General features: G+C 49.3%; 1 protein-coding gene across 14 annotated transcripts in view; it reads left to right on the top strand.

Moving 5' to 3' along the window:
- PPFIBP2 (PPFIA binding protein 2) overlaps window positions 1–20,448 on the top strand; it is a 147,103-nt gene extending 126,655 nt beyond the window's left edge. For 11 of the 14 annotated variants that reach the window (XM_041730028.1, XM_041730024.1, XM_041730025.1 and 8 more), the window contains 13 exons: window positions 2,307–2,445; window positions 3,648–3,680; window positions 4,075–4,216; window positions 4,848–4,976; window positions 11,707–11,857; window positions 12,161–12,272; window positions 12,481–12,569; window positions 12,868–12,990; window positions 14,199–14,324; window positions 15,004–15,192; window positions 16,339–16,515; window positions 18,647–18,712; window positions 19,995–20,448. In XM_041730028.1, the coding sequence (XP_041585962.1) occupies window positions 2,307–2,445; window positions 3,648–3,680; window positions 4,075–4,216; window positions 4,848–4,976; window positions 11,707–11,857; window positions 12,161–12,272; window positions 12,481–12,569; window positions 12,868–12,990; window positions 14,199–14,324; window positions 15,004–15,192; window positions 16,339–16,515; window positions 18,647–18,712; window positions 19,995–20,066 (1,548 nt within the window). In that variant the 3' untranslated portion in view covers window positions 20,067–20,448. Of the gene's footprint in view, window positions 1–2,306; window positions 2,446–3,647; window positions 3,681–4,074; window positions 4,217–4,847; window positions 4,977–11,706; window positions 11,858–12,160; window positions 12,273–12,480; window positions 12,570–12,867; window positions 12,991–14,198; window positions 14,325–15,003; window positions 15,193–16,338; window positions 16,516–18,646; window positions 18,713–19,994 lie in introns of those variants that run through there. The other 3 variants (XM_041730031.1, XM_041730027.1, XR_005983897.1) reach the window with 2 other exon arrangements.
- Window positions 20,449–20,748: the final 300 nt, after the last annotated feature.

Here is a 20,748-nt window from a genome sequence, read left to right as displayed (position 1 = left end):
ATTCCTTTTGTCATCTTATAGGTCTGGGCCACCCATGCTTGGGTTCAATTACGCCTCTTTCCCTCTCAGATCCTCAGCGAGCACCCGGGGCAGCCCACATCGGCAGCCTCTGCCCTGTCTAAGGGGGGATGCGTGTGACGATGCAACCAGAAATCTGGTTTTCAGAGCCCTTCCCTACTCCCCTAATTCCTACATGACGGGGATCCTGGAGTCTTAGTTCCTTAAGCCTTTTTGAACATTGCCTTGCCCACAGGCCATGCTCCCAGCTCTGACTGTGCATCAGAGTAATCTGAAATGCCTGTTAAAAATACGGACACTCAGGGTACCTGGTGGCTCAGTGGTTGAGCATCTGCCTTTGGCTCAGCTTGGATTGTGATCCCTGGGTCCTGGAGTCAAATTCTGCATCAGGCTCCCCGCAGGGACACTGCTTCTCCTCTGCCTATGTCTCTGCCTCTCTCTGTGTCTCTCAATAATAATAATAATAATAGTAATAATAATAATAATAAATAATAAATACATACACTTCGGGTGCACTCCCAGAAGGGGCTTCACGGGACCAGGTGCATCTGAAGGCTCTGTCTTTACAAGTGTCCTGGGTGACTATGGAGCAGCTGGCGCAAGGACCGGCATTTGCACACTGTTGGTCTAACCAGGTCCAATCTCTCCCTCATGGGTCATCATGAATTTAAAAATCACTTGGACTCCCTATCTTGAGGTTCTGATTATTGCTACTTCCCCAGCCAGTTCTTTCAGGCTTCCTTGGAGATTTCGTCTACTTTTTTTTTTTTTTCCATGTCTCTCCTTTCTGAGCTTATTTATAGGGGTTAGTAGCCCACGTTCAGTGAAGGAATTGGATTTCAAATAATTTCTAGGACATGTGTTTGTAAGCACACTGAATTCAGAAATTCACTGGATTACTTACTTGGCTTTTACCTAAATGAAAAGATGTGTCAGTCATTAAACTCTCCATTACTTTTCTGACTTGTCCATTTTGAAATCAGAGCTTTTGTATGACTTTTCTTCTGGGCCCAATCAAGTCATCCACAGATGATTTCCTTGGTAATGTGGCTTCATTTTCTTTTTTTACTCAAATTCATTCCACTGGGTTTCCCCTAGGTTCGTGGGTTTAAGGACCATTGTGTCCTTTGTCTTAAAAAAAAAAAAGTCCAATATGGTTAACATACAGTGTTATATTAGTTTCAGGTGTACAATGCAGTGATTCAGTAATTGTGTACATTACTCATCGCTCCTTGTGATAAGTGTCTTCCTAATCCCCATCACCTGTTTCCCCCTTCCCCTCACCCACCTTCCCTCTGGTGACCACCAGTTTGTGCTCTAGAGTTGAGTCTGTTTTTTAGTTGGTCTCTTTTTCACTTTGTTCATTTGTTTTATTTCTTAAATTCCACATATGAGTGAAATCATATGGTATTTGTTTTTCTCTGACTGCATTATGTCCATCTTACACCAAATAAGTGCAATTCTTTTCCCTTTACATTATCTTGTTTTTCGGGGCACCCTTTCTATAGCCAAGGTGTGTGCACACTGGGGCCGAACCTCATACGTGGCCTGTTTTCTCTTGTCATGTCCCGAGTGAGTGTGTGCCTTCTTGCTTTGCCTTAACCTGGTAGTTTTCAAAATAACTGTTATTAGAATACATAAATATAATTTGTATATGATGTATATTATAAATACATATAATAAAGCAACAGATATACCCTTTACTAGAATTTGGGTTTGTTACTTCAAAACATTCAACAGGCAACTCATAGCTGTTAGTTCGCTGAGTTTCCAAGCAGCAGGCCAAATGGCAAAGGGTCCCCTTTGCAAGACACTTCTACTTCCCATTTAGAGTCAGTTGTAGGGATCCCTGGGTGGTGCAGCGGTTTGGTGCCTGCCTTTGGCCCAGGGCGCGATCCTGGAGACCCGGGATCGAATCCCACATCAGGCTCCCGGTGCATGGAGCCTGCTTCTCCCTCTGCCTGTGTCTCTGCCCCTCTCTCTCTCTCTCTCTGTGACTATCATAAATAAATAAAAATTAAAAAAAAAAATAGAGTCAGTTGTAGTCAGCCCTGGGTTTGGGCCTGACTCTGTCCCTGTCTCCTTGCGTGGACCTTGGGCAAGTCTCATTCTCAGAACTCTGGTCCCTTTGCCTGGACTAAATGATCTTTGAAAGGCCTTTGAGTTGGCCTAAGTGAAAAATGGCTCTTAGAAAACTGAGTTGTCCCTGCATCCGAAGATTTCCTACCTGGGTTTGCATTTGAGGCTGATAAGTTGCTTCAACACGTCTCCTTCTCTCCTTCCAATAGGACAGCCCTTTCCTGGTGGAGCACAAATACCCCACGTTACCTGGGAAGCTTTCTGGAGCCACGCCCAATGGAGAGGCTGCCAGGTCCACTCCCACTGCCTCCCAGCCGGACCCTGCAGGGAGCAGCCTGCTGAGGCTGAGTGAGTATCCAGGCCTCTGGGCCGGAGGCCCCTGGGCGGTGGCCTTGGCACTTTCAGTTATTGTTATTGCAAAGGTCTTTGCCCCGACTGCCGTGGCCCATGGTTGGAGGATGGTGAGGGTGGGTGGACGGGACAAGTCGTCCCTCTGGGTGGCCTCACTTGCAAAGACCATGGCTCCCTTTCTGGGTACATTGTTTCCTTTGGTAAGCCCTAGAGAGTGCCAGAAACCCAGGCTATGAGCCCGCCCTTTCTTTCTGCAATCACTCCACCCCCATTTGCCCTCTTCCTGCCCTCCTCCCCTGGCCCTTCCTGTCTTTCCCTTCATTCCTCTGTTCTCTCCCTCTTAGTCCCCCCTCCCCCCACAGCATCCCTCCTGTCCCTCCCTCCCTCCTCCTCTGTCATCCTGATCTTCTCTCTCCTGTCTCTGCCTTCCTCTTGCAGCATCCCTATTACCAGTAGGATGATATTATGTGCTCTTCCCAGGGAGAGTGTTTCCTTAGGGAAATGGAGTGGCCAGTGGGCAAGGATGTCCATCCACAGGTACCCTTTTGGTGCTTAGGGCCTGGGATCATGGAGATCTTTGCTGCTTTTCATGCAGAGTAGGCCATATTTCCTCAAGAACAGCAGATCAGTGGAGCCTAGGAGGGAACGTTCTGGTCCCTGCAGAGCTCTCCCTACCCTCCTCCTCATCCTTGGTAGTTCCCTGTGCCAGCCCATGTGTTGGCTTCTGCCCTTGGCCAGTTCTGCCTCTGGCTGCAGGAACTCCAGATAAGCTCTTGAATGCATCTGTTCTAGTAACACTGAGACTCTGCACTTGCAACTGCTTCAGACCATTCTAGTCTGATGTGAGGGAACCCTGGCAGCCACACAAGAGCTGCATGTGGCCGGGTATATGAGCCCCTGTTGCTCTCCCTCCCTCTTCCTACGTGTGTATGGACACCTCAGACTGCCAGGAAGTGGCCCCAGGAGTATTTGGTCCCCTCACAGGAGGCCTTCTCTCACTGCACTGACCCTATGGGCCAAGTTCACTCACTGTTCCCCCCCTTCTTTTCTTATGGGATTATTTTTCTTTCTGTTTGAGTTTTTCTCTCTTGCTCGATGACTCTTTTGTTTATTTCTTTGCTTCCCTATAACTCTGTTGGGCTGGACTTTGGCCTCTCTTGCTTCTTCATGTGGCTTCTCTGCTTCTTGATTGGCTGGAGATCGTGGCCGGAGTGTCAGTGCCCCCGTATTAGGTACTGTACCCTTCCAGGTGAGGTGGAGAGTGAGATGCCCATGTTTCCCGACCCTGACACCCTCCCCTTCCAGAACGTTCAGCCAAGTCCTCCTTCTGCCTGCATTCCTGCATCTCCCTTGGGGAAAGGAGGAAGCTCCATGTTGGAGTTACCTGCAAGTACTTGGACCCCCTAGTCTTCAGCATTTGAAGACATTAGCTCACCCAAATTTGAAACTTTAACCTGTCCAGTCCTCAGAGAGAGAACCTAGAGTGTACCTGAGCCCCCTGCTGGTCTCTGAGATGGAGGTGTAAAGTTCTGCCCCCTGAAGGATGGCCCTGGCCTGGGGAGGAGGTTGCCCAAGGTCATGTTCCTTCCTGTCCTTCACACCCCCATTCCATTCTTTCCATCTCAGGAGACACAGAAAGTGGTTGGGACGACACTGCCGTGGTCAACGACCTGTCCTCCACGTCATCGGGCACTGACTCAAGCCCCCAGTCTCCCCTAACGCCAGATGGTAAACGGAGCCCCAAAGGCATCAGGAAGTTCTGGGGAAAGTAAGTTGGTGGTGGTGATCCTAATTACATCACTTAAAATTAAGATTCTTCTTGAATGGGCAAAGGACTACAATAGGCTCCTGTTTAATTTGATGTTGGAACAGCAGTAGAAACAGAATGGCTATTGGAAGAATTTGAGCTCTCTTTGAGGGGCCAGAGGAGGAGAACATTAAATGTAGCAGATGCCTTCCCTGCCCTGCATTCCAGGCACCCATCCTTCCCATGAACCCCAAGCACATTCTCTGCAGCTTACACCACATGGACTTTGGGAGAGACACATGGATGAGAGCAATTTCTTCCTGCTGAGGGGTCAGTCTGTGTCTGAGGAAGGACTTGCTGACGCCACTGACTCAGGGTGTGAAATGTGGTAGAAAAGGGCCACCTACCAGGCATCACTCCTCACTTGGACCCCTCAGGCTGTGCCCCAAATCCCAGAGGCAGAATGAGAATTGAGGCTTGGGTCTGGGGAGCCGTCATGGGCCATGATACTTGACCTCTGCGGAGGCCCTGGGCGGCAGTGCCATAGAGAGTCAGGGTCCAGCTGGTGTGGCCCTGCATAGGGGGGTAGTACACTGCCTACATGCTCCCAGGCCTGCCCCCTGACGGTCTCCACGGACTCCTCTCCACACAGAATCCGAAGAACTCAGTCCGGGAACTTCAACACTGATGCCCCGGGGATGGCAGAGTTTCGACGAGGTGGGCTCCGGGCCACTGCAGGGCCTAGGCTCTCTAGGACCAGAGACTCCAAAGGCCAGAAAAGGTAAGGCTCCCTCCAGTCCATCCACAGAAAACCATGAGATCTTGGCCAGGGGGCTGAACGCTCCAGAGATGGGAGGCAGGAGTCCTAGTGCAGAGCTGCTCCCCCTTTTCCCACATAGCACGAGGGGACATTGCTCATGCTTTGCAGACACACGGAAATAAAGTCAAGAGGCTTCCTACAAGCCAACGTTGGGGGTGAGCCTTCTGGCCGCCCCAAGGACCTCAGTGGCTCTGCACAGGTGTAATTCATTCTCAGCAGTGCGTCTGTGCACTGAGTTGAGAAACTCTGGTGCAGCCATGAATGGCACAGATTCTGGAATCATAGACCTGAGTTGCAGTGTCCACTCAACCAATTCCTAGCACCAAGCCTTAACCATGTTCTATAACCTCTCTGATGCCTCAGTCTCCTCATATGAGGATTGCACGCGCTACTGCCCATCTAAGCCAAGCATCAGCAGTCTGCCATTCACTGGTGATCTTCCTCTAGTAGATGTGAGGAAGGGCTTTGTACCCCCAACTGCACAGACCTCCACAAAGGCTGTTGGCTGAGCAGGGCCATGTTGCTATTATCTCTCCTAAGACAAGGCACCACACTTTGCTGAAGGGTGTTGGCGAAAAGGGGTTGTAGAGGGTGTGTGCCCTGGAACCACAATGGAAACTTTGGCATGAGTCACCCATCACGCCCATATAAAAAAGCAAGAAAAGGAGTTAAACTTTTCCTGGCCTGCCCTGACTGCACTGGTAGATGCCTTCCAGTTACTGGCTCTGCCCCCTGTCCGTGGGCCACCCTATTCTGCGAAAGTGTGCCTCTCTCAGGCCTGCCCAGGTGCAACTTTACTCTTTTGTTTTAGGAAAATCACTTTATGGTAGAAAATCACTTTATGGTAGAAAAAAAAAAAAAAAAGGAAAATCACTTTCTATATCCTCTGATCCCCTGTTCCCATAAGACAATTTCAACAAAATATTATCTCCAGTAATTATCTCCTGAAGTCTGAGTTGCTCAGCCAAGATCAGACGTCTGGGTGCTTTCCTCAGGATTGGATTATGACATTTTAAATCTAACCAAACAGTGAAAAGTAACGTTTAACTCCTATTTCATTCCTCTGAGATTGCCATACACCTGTGCCAAATGCAGGTAGTGAATAAGATGGGCACAACTGAAATGTCAGTTCTCAGAAACAATCCAGTCTAGGTCCCAGTGATGAGAGGAGAAGGTATCCTGAAAGTATCCTATTGTTCCCAGACCTGCACCTCTAAGAAAGGGAACCCACAGATGCACACTACCCTTCCCCACCCTGCCACCCCAGGTTTCTAGGCTTTCCAGGTGTGCTTGGGCGTGAGACATGCGGCCTCTCTAGATCCACTTGCACTCTGATAGATGTCCCCAGATGTATCCTCCAAGTGCCATGCAGAGAGATGTGGGATATGTAGACTTCTGTACGTGCTCTCTCAGGATCAAGGCATTGGTGTTACAAATGTAAATGGTCGGTAAATCTAAGGACATGGTCTGAGAAGGCAGAGACCAATCCAGAGCCATGAAAAAGTGAGCCAAAGAAAGCTTGTATATTCCATAAGAGCCTTCTAACTTATTAGCAATTTTTAAATTTAGACTTAATTGTTTCTGATTTTTCAGAGATGAAAAAAATCTACAGTAAGCTTGCATGATGAACATTAGCTCCAATTCTGACCATTTCTGTAGGATTGATTCACTGGCAGGGGTAGAAGAACTTTCTCTCAGACCCTTCGGCATTTTTCCTTAGTGCGTGTTTAGGGGACCCGTGTACCCTCTGCCAGCCATTTTGGGATGGGGTAACCAAAGTCAGGAACTTTCTCTGCTGAAGGAGAAACTGCATTTCCAGCCACAGGGCTGCTTTGATGTCTTTGTGGTTTGTTAACCATATCAAGGATGAGGAAGGGGAAGGGAAAGAAGTCCTGAGGAGACTGTTGCATTTATCCCAGCAGTGCTTGTGGTAAGGCCATGTATTCGCTGGTAGAGAAGAAAGGCCTCTATTGTTCATAAGCAGAAATTTGATATAAACTGACGTCTTCTGGTATTTACAGATGTTTAGGGATAGCCTTACAAAGTATCATCACCAATATCTTTATAAAAGTACTTGGTTACAGAAAGTCTCCAGCCCTAGTCTCTTTTTTTCTAATGAAATATTTCTTTTGGGGACGCCTGGGTGGCTCAGTGGTGGAGTGTCTGCCTTTGGCTCAGATTGTGATCCCAGAGTCCCAGGATCAAGTCCCACATCAGGCTCTCTGCATGGAGCCTGCCTCTCCCTCTGCCTGTGTCTCTGCCTCTCTCTGTGTGTGTCTCTCATGAATAAATAAGTAAAATTTAAAAAAAAAGAAAACATTTCTTTTTAAAATAATATTTGATAATGACATTTCATAGGACTCCTCTCCAAGGTTATAGAAGAATGAATTTTATTGTCTTTTTTTCCTCTGGTTTTACTGATGTACATTCCAGTCAGCACTGCTCTACAGAGTGCCTGTCACACCCACAAAAAAAATTACATTTTGTTGTTAATTTGCTTTGCAGATGTTTGTCATTTTACTTTTTATGAATTGTCTGCATTTTTTGCCATTTTTTGCTAATGTCTGTCTACAGATTCCTATCTGGTCTCTATAGAGTAAGACATGAAGCTATGTCTAATATTTGTGATAAATTCTTTTTTTAGGCCTGCTGCAGAATTTTACTTTATTCTGTGACACTTTGACTTATGGAATTTTATGTTTATGTATAATGAGGTTCATGAACTTCTCCTTTGTGGTTTTGTTCATGTTAATTTTTTTTGATGATTTAAAGAAAAAAAACTGTTTGAATCCTCTATTTGGGGATTTATTTTGGTACATGGTGAGAGGTGTTTTTATCTTTCCAAAAAAAAAAGCAGTGTATAATGTTGAAGTCAGGCAGAGTTGATCACATGGCTGCATCTTATTTTTGTGCAAGGATTTGTCAAGTTGGCCTCCTGAGTCTTCCTGCCCTTTGGGATTATAGCTCTACGAAGGTCTCCCATCAGACTATTTTATTGCCTTTCTCCTGTATTCTTGGCATCAGGTTTATCCTGAATGTGAGAAAGTCTAAGCTTCAAGCTCCTTTACTCACACCCGAATGTCTTCTAGGATCTAGAGAGAGTCCAGTCAATGTGCTGACAAAGCCGTGTGTTTTGCAAAACTTTCCTAAGTAAGGTATTTTAACACAACCAGTTTTTGACTGCTGACTCTTTACTCCTACCTTCCCTTGGCCTACCTACATGGCCTTCTGTCAGATGACATAAGAGCAGTATGGGGATATTTGGGGGATCTGGCTAAGGGGGAAGTTGAGTTTGGGGTATCCATTTAGTCTGGATTTATTGGGCTATGCATATGTGGTTTGCAGTCACTTCATGTTTAGTTGACTAGCTGTTCTGTGTAAAAATGGCTTTCAGGATTCCTGATACCTCCCAGTGTGCCTATTTGCCCAGCACTCTGATACAGAGATACAAAATTGGAGATCATGTCCTAGTATCAACGTGTCCTTCGGCACTCAGTATCAGAAGTATGGGGTAGCGGAAAAGAAACATTTCAAATGTATAAAACCAGAAGCTATTCTGTGAAAACTTCTTCCAGTTATTAGATCAGGCAAGGGATTTGGTTCTCTTGGATGCTTAGTCAAAACAGAACTTCTCTCTAGTCAGAAACACACTAATGAAGTGTATACAATTATAAATGCACCATATGTTCTCTCTCTCTTTTTTTTAAAATTTTTTTAAAATTTTTATTTATTTATGATAGTCACAGAGAGAGAGAGAGAGAGAGAGGCAGAGGGAGAAGCAGGCTCCATGCACCGGGAGCCTGATGTGGGATTCAATCCCAGGTCTTCAGGATTGCGCCCTGGGCCAAAGGCAGGCGCCAAACCGCTGCGCCACCCAGGGATCCCTGTTCTCTCTCTTTCATGGGGATGGCTATCTGATAATCTGTTACGTCATTTTAACTGCAATTTGGAAAGATGTTTTGGAACATGTCAGTAAAGCAAGTGGTTTGGCTGTGTCTGAAATGTACCTTCTCTGTCCTCTCTAAATTACTTAATTGCATGTTCAGCTATAGCCCTGGGAGACCCTAGAACTGCGAGCAACTCATGGGGGCAAGGGGGTGGAAAAGCAGGATCTGCCACTATAGGAACAACGAAGGTGTAGGAGGGTGGAGACAATTTATAAAGAAGGACGTGGGAATTCTGTTGAAGATGAGCACCAGAGCTCTAGAAGGTGTACACGACCAAGGTTTTTATTTTATTTTATTTTATTTTATTTTATTTTATTTTATTTTATTTTATTTTATTTATTATTTATTTATTTATTTATTTATTTATTTATTTATTTATTTATGAGAGGCACACACAGAGAGAGAGGCAGAGACAGAGGCAGAGGGAGAAGCAGGCCACATGCAGGGAGCCCGACGCGGGACTCAAGCCCGGGACTCCAGGATCAGGCCCTGGGCTGACGGTGGCACTAAACCACTGAGCCACCTGGGCTGCTCAGGACCAAGGTTTTTAAATGATCTCAAAAACATGTTTGTCCTTCAGAACTGAAATCTCCTATATATTGAATATTTATTTTTACCAATTTCCAGAAATAAGAAAATGAGTGAAATAACAAACTAATAGAATGTGAAGTAAAAATGATAAAATGAACTTTTAAAATTGAAAGTATTCTGGCATTAAGATTAGACAAACCGGGGCACATGGTGGCCTAGTCAGTTAAGCATCTGCCTTCCGCTCAGGGCAGGCATCAGGCTTGCTGCTCAGTGGGGAGCCTGCTTTTCCTTCTTCCTCTGTTTCCTCCTCCCCACTCGCTCGTGCTCTCTATCTCAAATAAATAATCTTAAGTTTATTTTGGTCTTTTTTTTTTTTAAACTCTATGAAACAAACTGAGGGTTGCTGGAAGGGAGGTGGGTGGGGGGATGGGGTAACTGAGTGATGGGCAAAAAGGAAGGCACTTGATGGAATGCACCCTGGGTATTATATGCAACTGATGAATCACTAAACTTTACCTCTGAAACCAATAATATGCTATATGTTAATTGGCTTTTTTAAAAACTAGTATCTCAACAAAAAACAAATTCCAGATCATACCAAAAGCAGTAACTCATTAAACGCAAAAGATACATTCCAAATATAGTGAATTAAGTTCCTGGATTATTGTTCATATAGAGTGAATCCTGTGAAAACACTGGAAAAAGCTGAAAATTTCTTGATTTTACATAATATAATACATCGACAAAGATAACAAACTTGTAATAGGAATTAATAAAAATATTTCTATATTTCGTGATTTTTTTTTCAGTTTAATTAAATGTGTAACCTTTTGTGATTTCTCATCCTAAATGAATATTTGTTCGTAATTCCATATTCAAATTTTGTACTTTTCTGGAAGAAGGCCCCTAAATTTTACAAGTTCTAAGTCTCACAAAACCTGGATCCATACCTACTCATAGCTTATTACTCCAAGTGGCCATTATTTACCCCAGGGCATCTAGAATCATGCTTTCTTGTCCTTCTGGTCTTTTAACTCCTTCACCTTAGGAACAACTCAACCAGGCATTCAAAAAAAATTTTTAACGGGCATGTTAGGGGTACTTTCCTGGAAGGAACCTTACAGACTATCTAGTTTTCTACATTCCATAAATCCTGTGGTTTATTTTTCTTCCAAAGAACATAAAGTTGCTTTGTCAACCTCCCCACCTCAGACTCCATGGAGGTTTCCAATGGGCCATTATAGTCACTCTTAAATGAAAAATTGATGTCTTTCAGAACGGATGGCTTTGTAATACCCAGCCATCCTGTCTAGGAACACGATCTAGCTTGTCATTTATTCATGATTCGATGCTGCTCAATGGAGTGTTATAGTCGCCACCTCCCCCTGCACTGCTTCTTATCCCCACACACGCTTACGTAAGACCTAGGCATTGCAGGTGAAAGCAGCTCCTAGACATTTTATAGTTCTGATGGCTATAAACGGGATTTTAAAATTATTTTAACAAAAATGTTAGTATGTGTGCTATTATTAGCTCTACAAGTCCTGCAGCTAGTATATGTGTTTTAGAACTAGCCACCTCACTGAGTTTTCTTAGGTTTTCCAGGCACGCAGGTACATCATCTGAGAAGAGTGGTTGTCTTTTACTTTTACCTTCTAGCCTTCTTTTTCTTTCTTCTTATGCTGGTTGCGCTCTCAGACCCGTGTTGTCAGTCCTGATTAAAAATATTCTCTTTATTGACTTTAACGTGAATGTCCCTAGTGTTTCATTAATGAAGTATTAGCTGCTCAGAAGGTTTTCTTTTCTAATGTTAGAGAACTGACCCCCTTTTCCTAGTTTTCTAAGCATTTCCCTAAAAACAGTGTTGATCCATAAAAACCCTGTTGATGACACAGTTATCCTCCTAATGAGGCACGCTTCTGGGCTTGTGGCACGTGTGCCTGAGAAGTGGACTGACGGCACATAAATACAGCATCCTGAGGACCACAGGACTGGCCCGTGCTCACAGTCCCTGCAGATTCAAAATTCAGACCAGGTGTTATCATAGAAAACTCTAGAGCCTGCTGCAAATGAGTATTGGAACTTTGTATGGCTAGATCCCACGATCAGGATGGTTTAAAACATGGTTCCCTTTTTTTTCTGAGGCTCTGTTATGTCCAGATGCAGCCTCAGGCTCTCCCACTAACAGGGCCATGCTATTTTCCTGCTTCTAGTGATGCCAGTGCCCCTTTTGCCCAGTGGAGCACAGAGCGCGTGTGTGCATGGCTGGAGGACTTCGGGCTGGGTCAGTACGTGATCTTTGCCAGGCAGTGGGTGACTTCTGGCCACACTTTGCTGTCAGCTACCCCTCAGGACATGGAAAAGGTAAAGGCTGAGCCCTGGGAAGGGGGTTCCCATTTCTCCTCAAACCAATGTCTGGGGAGGTGAGGCTCCTACTCCCCAATCCCTTGCCCTTACATGCGCATGCGTACACACACACACACACACACACACACACACACACAGGCACATGTGGGCAGGTGGAGGAGGCGGAGGTTTCCTCTTGTCACTGTAGGTTGATCCCAGGGCCCTCACCCCAAGGTGGACTGTCTCCACCCAGACATGACGCCCTCTGAGGGTCAAGCTGCCGGCTGGATGTCCACATCTGTCTTCATCTTTCAATTCCAGGAGTTAGGAATTAAGCAACCTCTGCACAGGAAGAAGCTGATTTTAGCTGTGAAAGCCATCAACACCAAGCAGGAGGAGAAGTCTGCGCTGCTGGACCACATCTGGGTGACACGTAAGGACGAGCAGTATATATGCATGTCACTTGCCTGTGAATGCATGCCTCAAAGACTGTGCTCTCCTTGGGAGAGGCAGCTGGGCAGGTTCCTTATGGGGAATACAGCTGGGCCTTCAAGATGACTATTTGTTGCTTTTTATGCATTTGCATTCTAGTCTCCCATTCTTATGAGCCCGACCACACCTGTTTCTTCTGGTTTCTGTAGGCTGGCTTGATGATATTGGCTTACCGCAGTACAAAGACCAATTTCATGAGTCCAGAGTCGATGGGCGAATGCTGCAGTACCTAACTGTGGTGAGGATTTTCCCTTTTTATGCTTCGGTTGTCCCTACAAGCACACAGCTCAGGTATCCCTGGGGTGCTTATTTTAAACTCGATTCCACCTCTTCCTTCTAGAAGTTAGTATTGTTAGTCACATAAGAGGTCCGAGGTAGCAGAGTATGAACCATCATGCTAAGAAAAGCTGCTGGTGTGTCCATGTGCACCTTCCTGAGATGCGGGAGACTGGTCTGTGTGTGGTCTGTGAAGGAAATGTAGGGATCTTAGCCGCCTTGGAGATTCTGGTTTATCAACCAAAACTTCTCTCTTCCAGAATGATCTCCTCTTCTTAAAAGTCACCAGCCAACTACATCATCTCAGCATCAAATGTGCCATTCACGTGCTACATGTCAACAAGTTCAACCCCCACTGCCTCCACCGGCGGCCAGCTGATGAGGTGAGGGCAGGACAGTACCTATCCTGGTAGCCCTGAGTAGGGACACTTGCAAGATTAGGTGCGAGAAAACAAGAATGACCTCAGCACAGCATGGCTGCCTTTGGAAGCAGGGTGCTTGGAATTCTTTCCTTTGCTAACACTTCATGGTCTGCTAGACACCCCCGTGGCCTGCACTTCATGTCCTACAACAGACACTAGACCTCTAAGCTCCCACCACTCTTGGGGAGACCCGTGCTTGGGGCCAGAGGCAGCAACAAGTCTTTCAAAGCCATCACAAGGATCAAAGATGATGAGCAAGTGGTGCAAAGGAGAAGGGGAAAGCAAAATGGAAAGATGGGGTCAAAGTAGAGGAGGGAAGAGCCCATCAGGAGCCAGACATTTCAGATCTTCCTACTCGTAGATACAACATTAACTGACCTGCAGTGCCACATGCACAGGGGATCGTGATCAGGTTTCACAAGAGAAGAAATAGTGTAGGTAGACACAGCAACATACATTCTGGGGAATGTACAGAGGGGCACTTGGTGGCCCTTGTGTGGAGGGGCACCCTCTACATGGCTTGGAGCTCTTGTAGGCCACCAGAGCTAAAGAGTTGCTGGCCACACCCCTATATTCCTGTTCCTAGGAACTAACTATCAGCCCGCTGTAAGACTAACTCCTCTTCCTGAGGGATTAAAGACTCCTACCTCTACCTGCCGTCTCGTTTTCTCCCTATTCAACAAATAGGTTTTGAATGCCTTCTGTGTGTCAGGCACAGTGCTGAGCATTCTGAAGATTAAGATGCTACTTGGGTGTAAGTGTCTTAATGTGTATTCCCCTGAAACATTTGGCCACACCAGGGACAGCTTTTGTCTATGAAACACTCAACTCGTAAATGATAGCCCTCTTTCGAGTTCTTCTGAATCACTGAATGAATGACTCTGTGCCTTCATTTACTAGTCCCAACCAGAGAATTAATGAGTCTCAGGATTCTGGGATCAGATATTTCAGTGTAGAAGATCTTGTTAGATTCCATGAGAGTTCTATATCTTGGAAACTGGGAAGGCCCCCAGGTGGCTGGGCTGGCTGCCTGACTCTCTGGGCATGAGGGTTGTCTTCTGGTTGGGCATCTGGGGCAGGCTTATTCACAGAGGCTGGCCCCACAGGCCCCCTACCACGGGTAGGACCTATGAGACCTAACTTTTTCACTCTCCTTCTCCCTCTCACAGAGTAACCTTTCTCCTTCAGAAGTTGTGCAGTGGTCCAACCACAGGGTGATGGAGTGGTTGCGATCCGTGGACCTGGCGGAGTACGCGCCCAACCTTCGTGGGAGTGGTGTCCATGGAGGCCTCATTGTGAGTGGCTCTTCAGCGTAAACTGGGATATTCAGAAACTTATTTCTTAATGGCTAGACATAAATCCCAATAAAAAAAAAATACCAGTAGTCCTTATGTCAGTTGAAATATCAAAATACTTGATAATTTGCAGTTGGGAATTAATATACTTCATGGAAGCAAGATGATTTCTGGAAGGACTTCCATAACAACAGATCCAGGGGGTTTCAGGACGAATGGGTTGCATGAGTCCGGCCTTAACACAGCCTCTCCACCTGTACCTGGAGAAATGCAGAGGCTGGGGAAATGAGTGACTGGCCACTACAGTGTAACTTCGCACTTGCCACAGTATGGTCGTGATTGTCACTCAGATCTGTCAAGTGGTAAAGTCAGTGGGGAAATGAAGGGAATACTTATGTGTCCTCCAGAGCAGAGCAGACCCTGGGAGACAGCCTTATCCAAGAAGCCACTGCCCTCTGCAGATCTATAAAAAGGAAGTTGTTGGTGAACAAATGTGTTAGTGTTTACTCAGAGCCAGGCCTTGTGCCAGGTAAACAGAGGGGAGTGATAGGGCAAGTAGATGAGCTTCAGCCCCTGCTCTGGAGACACCCTTCAGCCCATGAGGGCCTATTCCACAGTGTCACCACCTGGAGGCATCTATGGTCATCACTGGGTGGCTCTGTCTATGCTTTTTTCTTAGATTCTGGAGCCACGCTTCACCGGGGACACCCTAGCTATGCTTCTCAATATTCCACCACAAAAGACGCTCCTCAGACGCCACCTAACCACCAAATTCAATGCCCTGATTGGTCCTGAGGCTGAACAGGAAAAGCGAGAGAAAATGGCCTCACCCGCTTACACACCCCTGACCACCACAGCCAAAGTCCGGGTGAGTCTCCAGGCCCTTTCTGGGGTGCCCCTGGGGGCCTGCCTTCCAGCACTCCTGTTGTACGGCAGTGGGCCCGGTGGCTGGAGCCGACCTAGCAGGGCCCTGCCTCGAGGCTCATGGATGAGGAGGCTTTCCCAGGTCCTGTCCTGAGAGCTTGGTTAGGCCAGTCCCCTGCCGTACTTGAGTCCAGGGAAGAGAGGACAGCTTTCTTTACCAAGACACCACATCCAGGAAGCATCTAATCCCAGGCAGCCAGGGCATGTCCTCTGCCCCGGTGCCCCCTGGACTCATCTTGCAAGCAGACGAATTCATGGTTCTGAGTTCCCTCCAGCCAGGCTCATCTGTGTGCCGTAGTGCCACAGGGGTCTCTGTCAGAACTGCCCTGCCAACACGGGGAGTGCCCCTGGTGACAACTGGCTCCTTGCGCTGTGGAGGTGGCCAGTACATAGCTGTCTGGGGTTCCCGAGGTCATACGGGCACCAGCACCACTCACTGGGGCTCCCTGAATCCCACAGAGCCTGTTAGAAGCTGCCTGAGCCGCACTGTCCTCAGACCATGTCCTACTCTGGCTGCACGCCTGCACGTCCAATCTCTGGAGGCCAGGTTGGCCCTGACCCCAGGGGCACAGCGATGCCTAGGCCGAGCTACAGTTCATGCACAGACCTCCTTTCCCAAGGGAGCAGGACCAGGAGTGTGCCTGGGGGAGGCCAGCAGACGTAGTACCGTGTGAAGCTAGAGCAAGCAGGAGGGGCCGCCCAGGGCTCTCCATTGTGGCCTCCCCAGGGCGTGAGGCACTGTGAGCAGCTGATGCAGCGGCTACGTCAGGCAGGTCCTCCCCCTTGGCACCCTCTAGAAGTTCCTGTAGCCCCCTCCCACCCCTGGGGAAAGTAGAATGTCACTCCTAGGACAGCAGGGCGTGAGTGTCCCATACACAGTCTTAGAGAAGCAAGATCCTCTCTCCTCACTCGAGATTATTTATCTGTTGGCCTATCCGTAGCCAGGAGCTCTATTTTGTTGAGAATTTTTCCAGAAGTAGTTTGCCTCATTCCTTTCCTCCTGGGCCCGCTCTTTGCTATATTGTGAGTCCTGTCAGCCCACTGACCTGATAATCCCCCTTCTCTTAATCTTGTGTTTATTGTGTTTTAGCCAAAGAAACTAGGATTTTCACATTTTGGAAATATAAGAAAAAAGAAATTCGATGAATCGACGGACTACATTTGCCCCATGGAGCCCAGTGACAGTACTGGTGACAGTCACAGGATCTACAGTGGCTACCGGGGCCATAGCCCCCTTGATGCCCCTGAACTGGATGGGCTGGACCAGGTGGGACAGATAAGCTGATGGCCTTGTTACCTGTCCTCTGTGCACCCTGAGAGCTTCACAGTAACACCGCGTGTGTCACCATATAGCTGCACCTCACCCCCCGCACCTGTGCATGCCTCACAGAGAACGTTCCAGCTGCTGCGTACCCCCGGCCAGTCTCTCTTTGAACTCTGGGGGGTGGCCAGGGTATGGAGTTGCTAAGGGGCCGGCTTTGGGGACTGTTGCCAAAGATGGACTCGGGAGGACTTTCACAGAGATGCTTGTGTATTTGTAGTCATTCTTAGTGGCCACCGTCAGCACCAGTCCAGCATGAAGCTGGACACGGGTCCAGAGGTCATGGACGATCCCAAGAGGCTCGGCTCTCGGGGCCCCCGGCTGTGCTTCCATCGAGGGGCACCCTCAAATGCCTCAGGCCTGTGGCCGAGATCCAGGGGATGGCGGCAGGGATTTCTGCCTCAGTGACAGCATAACTGTGTTGTGCCTTACCGCGGAGGTGCTTGCTTCTTTCTGGGAATAAAGATGATATTTATGTAGGAAGCAAACAGTTCTGCTTGTCTTGACCTCGCCAGGGGAACAGAGCTGGGCACGGCTGGAGACAGAGTCCCGTGGGTGGCCCAGCATGATGGCTGGTGGCGCTCAACCGGGCCTTGGCCACATGCACACTCAGCGTTTGCCAAGTGTCATGGACGAGGGGGCGGGGGCCAGGAGGGACCCTCATACCCTGTTCGCTCCAGGCTCCATCTCCCTCTGTGGAGCCTTGGGGAACCTTGTGCTCAGTGACTCTAGGGCACATCTGTCACGCAGACCCCAAAGCTGGTGTCCATTTCGGTGGCATGAGCCACCTAGGGGGTAGAGGGGGAGACAAGAAAGCCGCCTTGTGGAAATAGCCTTTGTTCTTTTGTGTGCTTTGTAAGCTTCTCTGCTATTGACCTGGCTGGGCCCCTAACTGCTGCAGGGGTTGGCCTGTTGGCAGAACAGGAACTGCCCTGGCCTCCCGATTTAGAGGCTGGCTAACTGATAATGGCTCTTCCAGATGGGCCTTGTCTGGACGAGGACTGAGGGAGAGACACATCCTGCCAGTCTGGGTTCCTGCTCAGGAGATTCCAGGCTGCCCAGGGCAGGTTTTGGCCCTGCCGGGTCCCCTGGGCCCCATAGGAACTGTCTGGTGGCAGGGGCAGGGCTTGGTGGCCTCATCGAGGGCACTCTAAATCTGTCCCAGATGGAGACAATGCTGAGATTTGCTTTTTAAACTATCAGCAGCCCCAGGGATGGGCGATGACCTCCTGGCCCCGCTGAAGTCCACCGCTGAGAAATGGATGGGCTCTCCAGCTGGCACAGCTGGTGCTTGATCCCAGTGCCCAGGACACTGAATGGCAGGTGCTCCTCAGGGCTGGTAGCTGGGTGTCACTGCTGAGCCCCAGGGTAGGCTCTGTCCCTCATTTCCTACAATGTCCTGCGAAGAGTGTCTCTCTCTGCATGCACCTGTTTGCAAACCCTGCATGGGATTATGTCACTAAACCTCTGTGCAGCCTCAAGCGAGGCCTGTCACCCTTTGTGGGCCTCAATTTTTCCGCCTGGAAAATGAGAGATTATACTTTAAGCCCTCGGAGGACGCTTCTAAATCTCCAATGTCTACGTAGGCTTAGGGAAGAGGGAGTGGACCAGCATTACCTGAGGAGTAGGAGGGGAGGCGAGGGAGGCTCCTAGCAGGGAGGAAGCTCTATGAGCATCTCTCTAAGGTTGCCCACCCATACCGGTACTGGGGCATGGGCACGTGGGGTCCTGCTGTCGCTGGGAATGGTCAGTGTATTCAGCATCCTGAGGCCTTCCTTCCCACTGTTTTTTGCTCCTGGAAATAGCTGGAGCGCCAAGCACGTGTGGAAAGGCTGCTTCTGACAGGCCGTGTCTGGCCTTCTCCTGTGCACCCTCCGTGTTGGTGCCAGGGTGGGCCTCGGGATACTGGAAGCTCCGCCCTTCCCCAAGACAGAAACAGCATGTGCTCTGCCCACCTGTCACTCCTCAGGGCCTGGCCCCGCTCTCACCCACTCCCCCAGGACAGGACTTGCATGCCATCCCTGTGAATCACAAGCTGACTCCATGTGTGCTGACCAGGCTGCTGCCCATTTTACAGATGGCACCTTCGGAAGGCACCGTGACGCAGATAGGGCTCCTCTCCCAAGACATTCACCGCCTCACGGTAGGATTCTGACCCTCTCTCCACAGTAGACCAGGTGCCAGGGTGACCCCATGAGTCTGGTGTAGTGGTGCCCAAGACCTGAGATACCCTCCCCCTTCCCCCAGTCCCAAACCTGTGTCATCAGTGCCTCTGCTAGGAATTTGATGAGTGGTGCTGGGCCCTGTGGCCTGAGCTGGAACCAGCTCTGAAGTGGAAAGCCTCCCAGAAGCTTCCATTGGCCTGCTGTGCTGCTGAGCCTTGAGCTAGGCCTTGAGCTGCTAGGGGCAGTGAGAGAGAAGGGTCATGGGCCTTGCCCTGAACCCAGCTGAAGCATGCCAGGTCTCAGTCCTCTCCAGGTTCAGGGCTGCAGAGGAAAGCAAGATGCTTGGCAGTTCTGGGTCACCTGCCTTGTGTAGCCCAGTGCCCAGGCCTCCTCTCTGGCCTGGTGGACACTGCTCCGGCCTCTCTGCCCATGAGACACATGTAGTTTATGCCATGCCTCTGGCCTCATGGGTATCACGGGCACATGGATGCATCTGGTGTGCCTTGTAAGGAGGTGGAATGGTGTCGGTGAAAGAAGCCTCTTTGGAGTAAGGCCTGCATGGTTCAAGCTCCTGCTCTGCCTCTTACTAACTCTGGGACGTCAGGCAAGTCATTCTCTCTCCCAGCCCCGGCTTAGTTATCTGTGAAGTGAAGCTAATAGTAGCCTCCTGGCAAGGCTTACAGACCGACAACAGCCACCAGTAAAAGACCAGCCACAGAGTAGATTCCCATTATTGAGGCCCTGTACCTTCCGATGCCTATTAGGTCCTTGACGGTCCCACCACTGAGCCCACTGGCTGTAGCATCTGCCCATGTTGTGGCCTGTCACCATCCTTTGCTCACTGATCTCGGCACATTAAGAAGGCTGTAACCAAGGACAAGAAAGGACAAGATAGAAGGGGGGGGTGGGGATAGTAGACTCCCTGAATGGAAATGGGATCATTTTTATTCAACTGGTTTTTCTTTTTTTCTTGGCTCACCTACTGAAGTGAACGCACCCTACCTTGCCCTCATCACCACTAGTAGGCTTTGGGTGGTCTTCAAATAGCACCTTCACCTCTAAGGAGGCGTGAGCAGTGTATTGCCTTGATCGTGCAGTCTATTCTGGTTTCATCTGTGGGGTCCCTGAAACCCCATGAACTTGGAGGGTGCTGGCATCAGACGGGACCACACCCAGGGTCCCACTGCTTCCCACGTAGCTGCCGCAGGGCGGCCTTGACCAAAACCCTGTCCCACTGCCCCTTGGGCTGTGTCCTTTCAGACCCTGCTGAGCCAGGACCAGCTGCTGAATGACTCTCGCCTGGCCGCGCCCAGCTCGGAGGACTGGAGATGACTTTCTTCATGGCCGAGAGCCCAGAGAGGCACACGTGGGGGCCCCGAGTCTCGGCGTCAAGGGGGAGCAGGCCCAGCCACCTGCAGGCCCAGACGGGCTGGCAGGACATCCCAGACGTGGTGCTGACGGGAGCGCGTAGAGCGGTGCACAGACGCCGGGAGGTGGCCCCAGGGGCCCTGTGTTTTCAACCGTGCTGTGCTGAGGGACACAGCCTTTTACCTTTTGTACTTTTATACGTGGACTGCACCCCACTTCTGGCGGGGGGGGGGTGGTGAGACGTTGGCACAGACTCTATGGCTCCTGCTCTTCCTGGTGACATTTGGGAGGTTCTTACGCCAAGGGGGAAGGGCAAGGAGTTCATAAAAGCTCTGCTGGAAGAAAATTCTGGAAAAAAATGTTGGGCAGTCCCGGACCGGCTGCGCGGGCTGCAGGAGGGGGCACCTCGTTCACAGGACCCTGGCCCGGAGTCGGGTCTGGGTGAGCCCCGGGAAGGAGCAGGGCCCCTCTCCCCTCGGCCCTGACCGTCCGCGTCCTACCCTCCTGTGCACCAGGGTGTCAGGTTGTCAGTGCTGCTGGGCCTCCTCAGTTGGGAGCAGGGGCAGGCACCCCCGGGGCACCCCCACCCTCGCGCGCTGCAACCTGGGCTCCGCAGAGCAGTTGTCTGGTCAAACAGCTCCCCCCA

The sequence above is a fragment of the Vulpes lagopus genome, chromosome 15, assembly GCF_018345385.1.
Source record: "Vulpes lagopus strain Blue_001 chromosome 15, ASM1834538v1, whole genome shotgun sequence".
Lineage (NCBI taxonomy): Eukaryota > Metazoa > Chordata > Mammalia > Carnivora > Canidae > Vulpes > Vulpes lagopus.
Note: the sequence above shows the minus strand (reverse complement) of the source record. Positions and strands in the feature narration are given on the sequence as shown.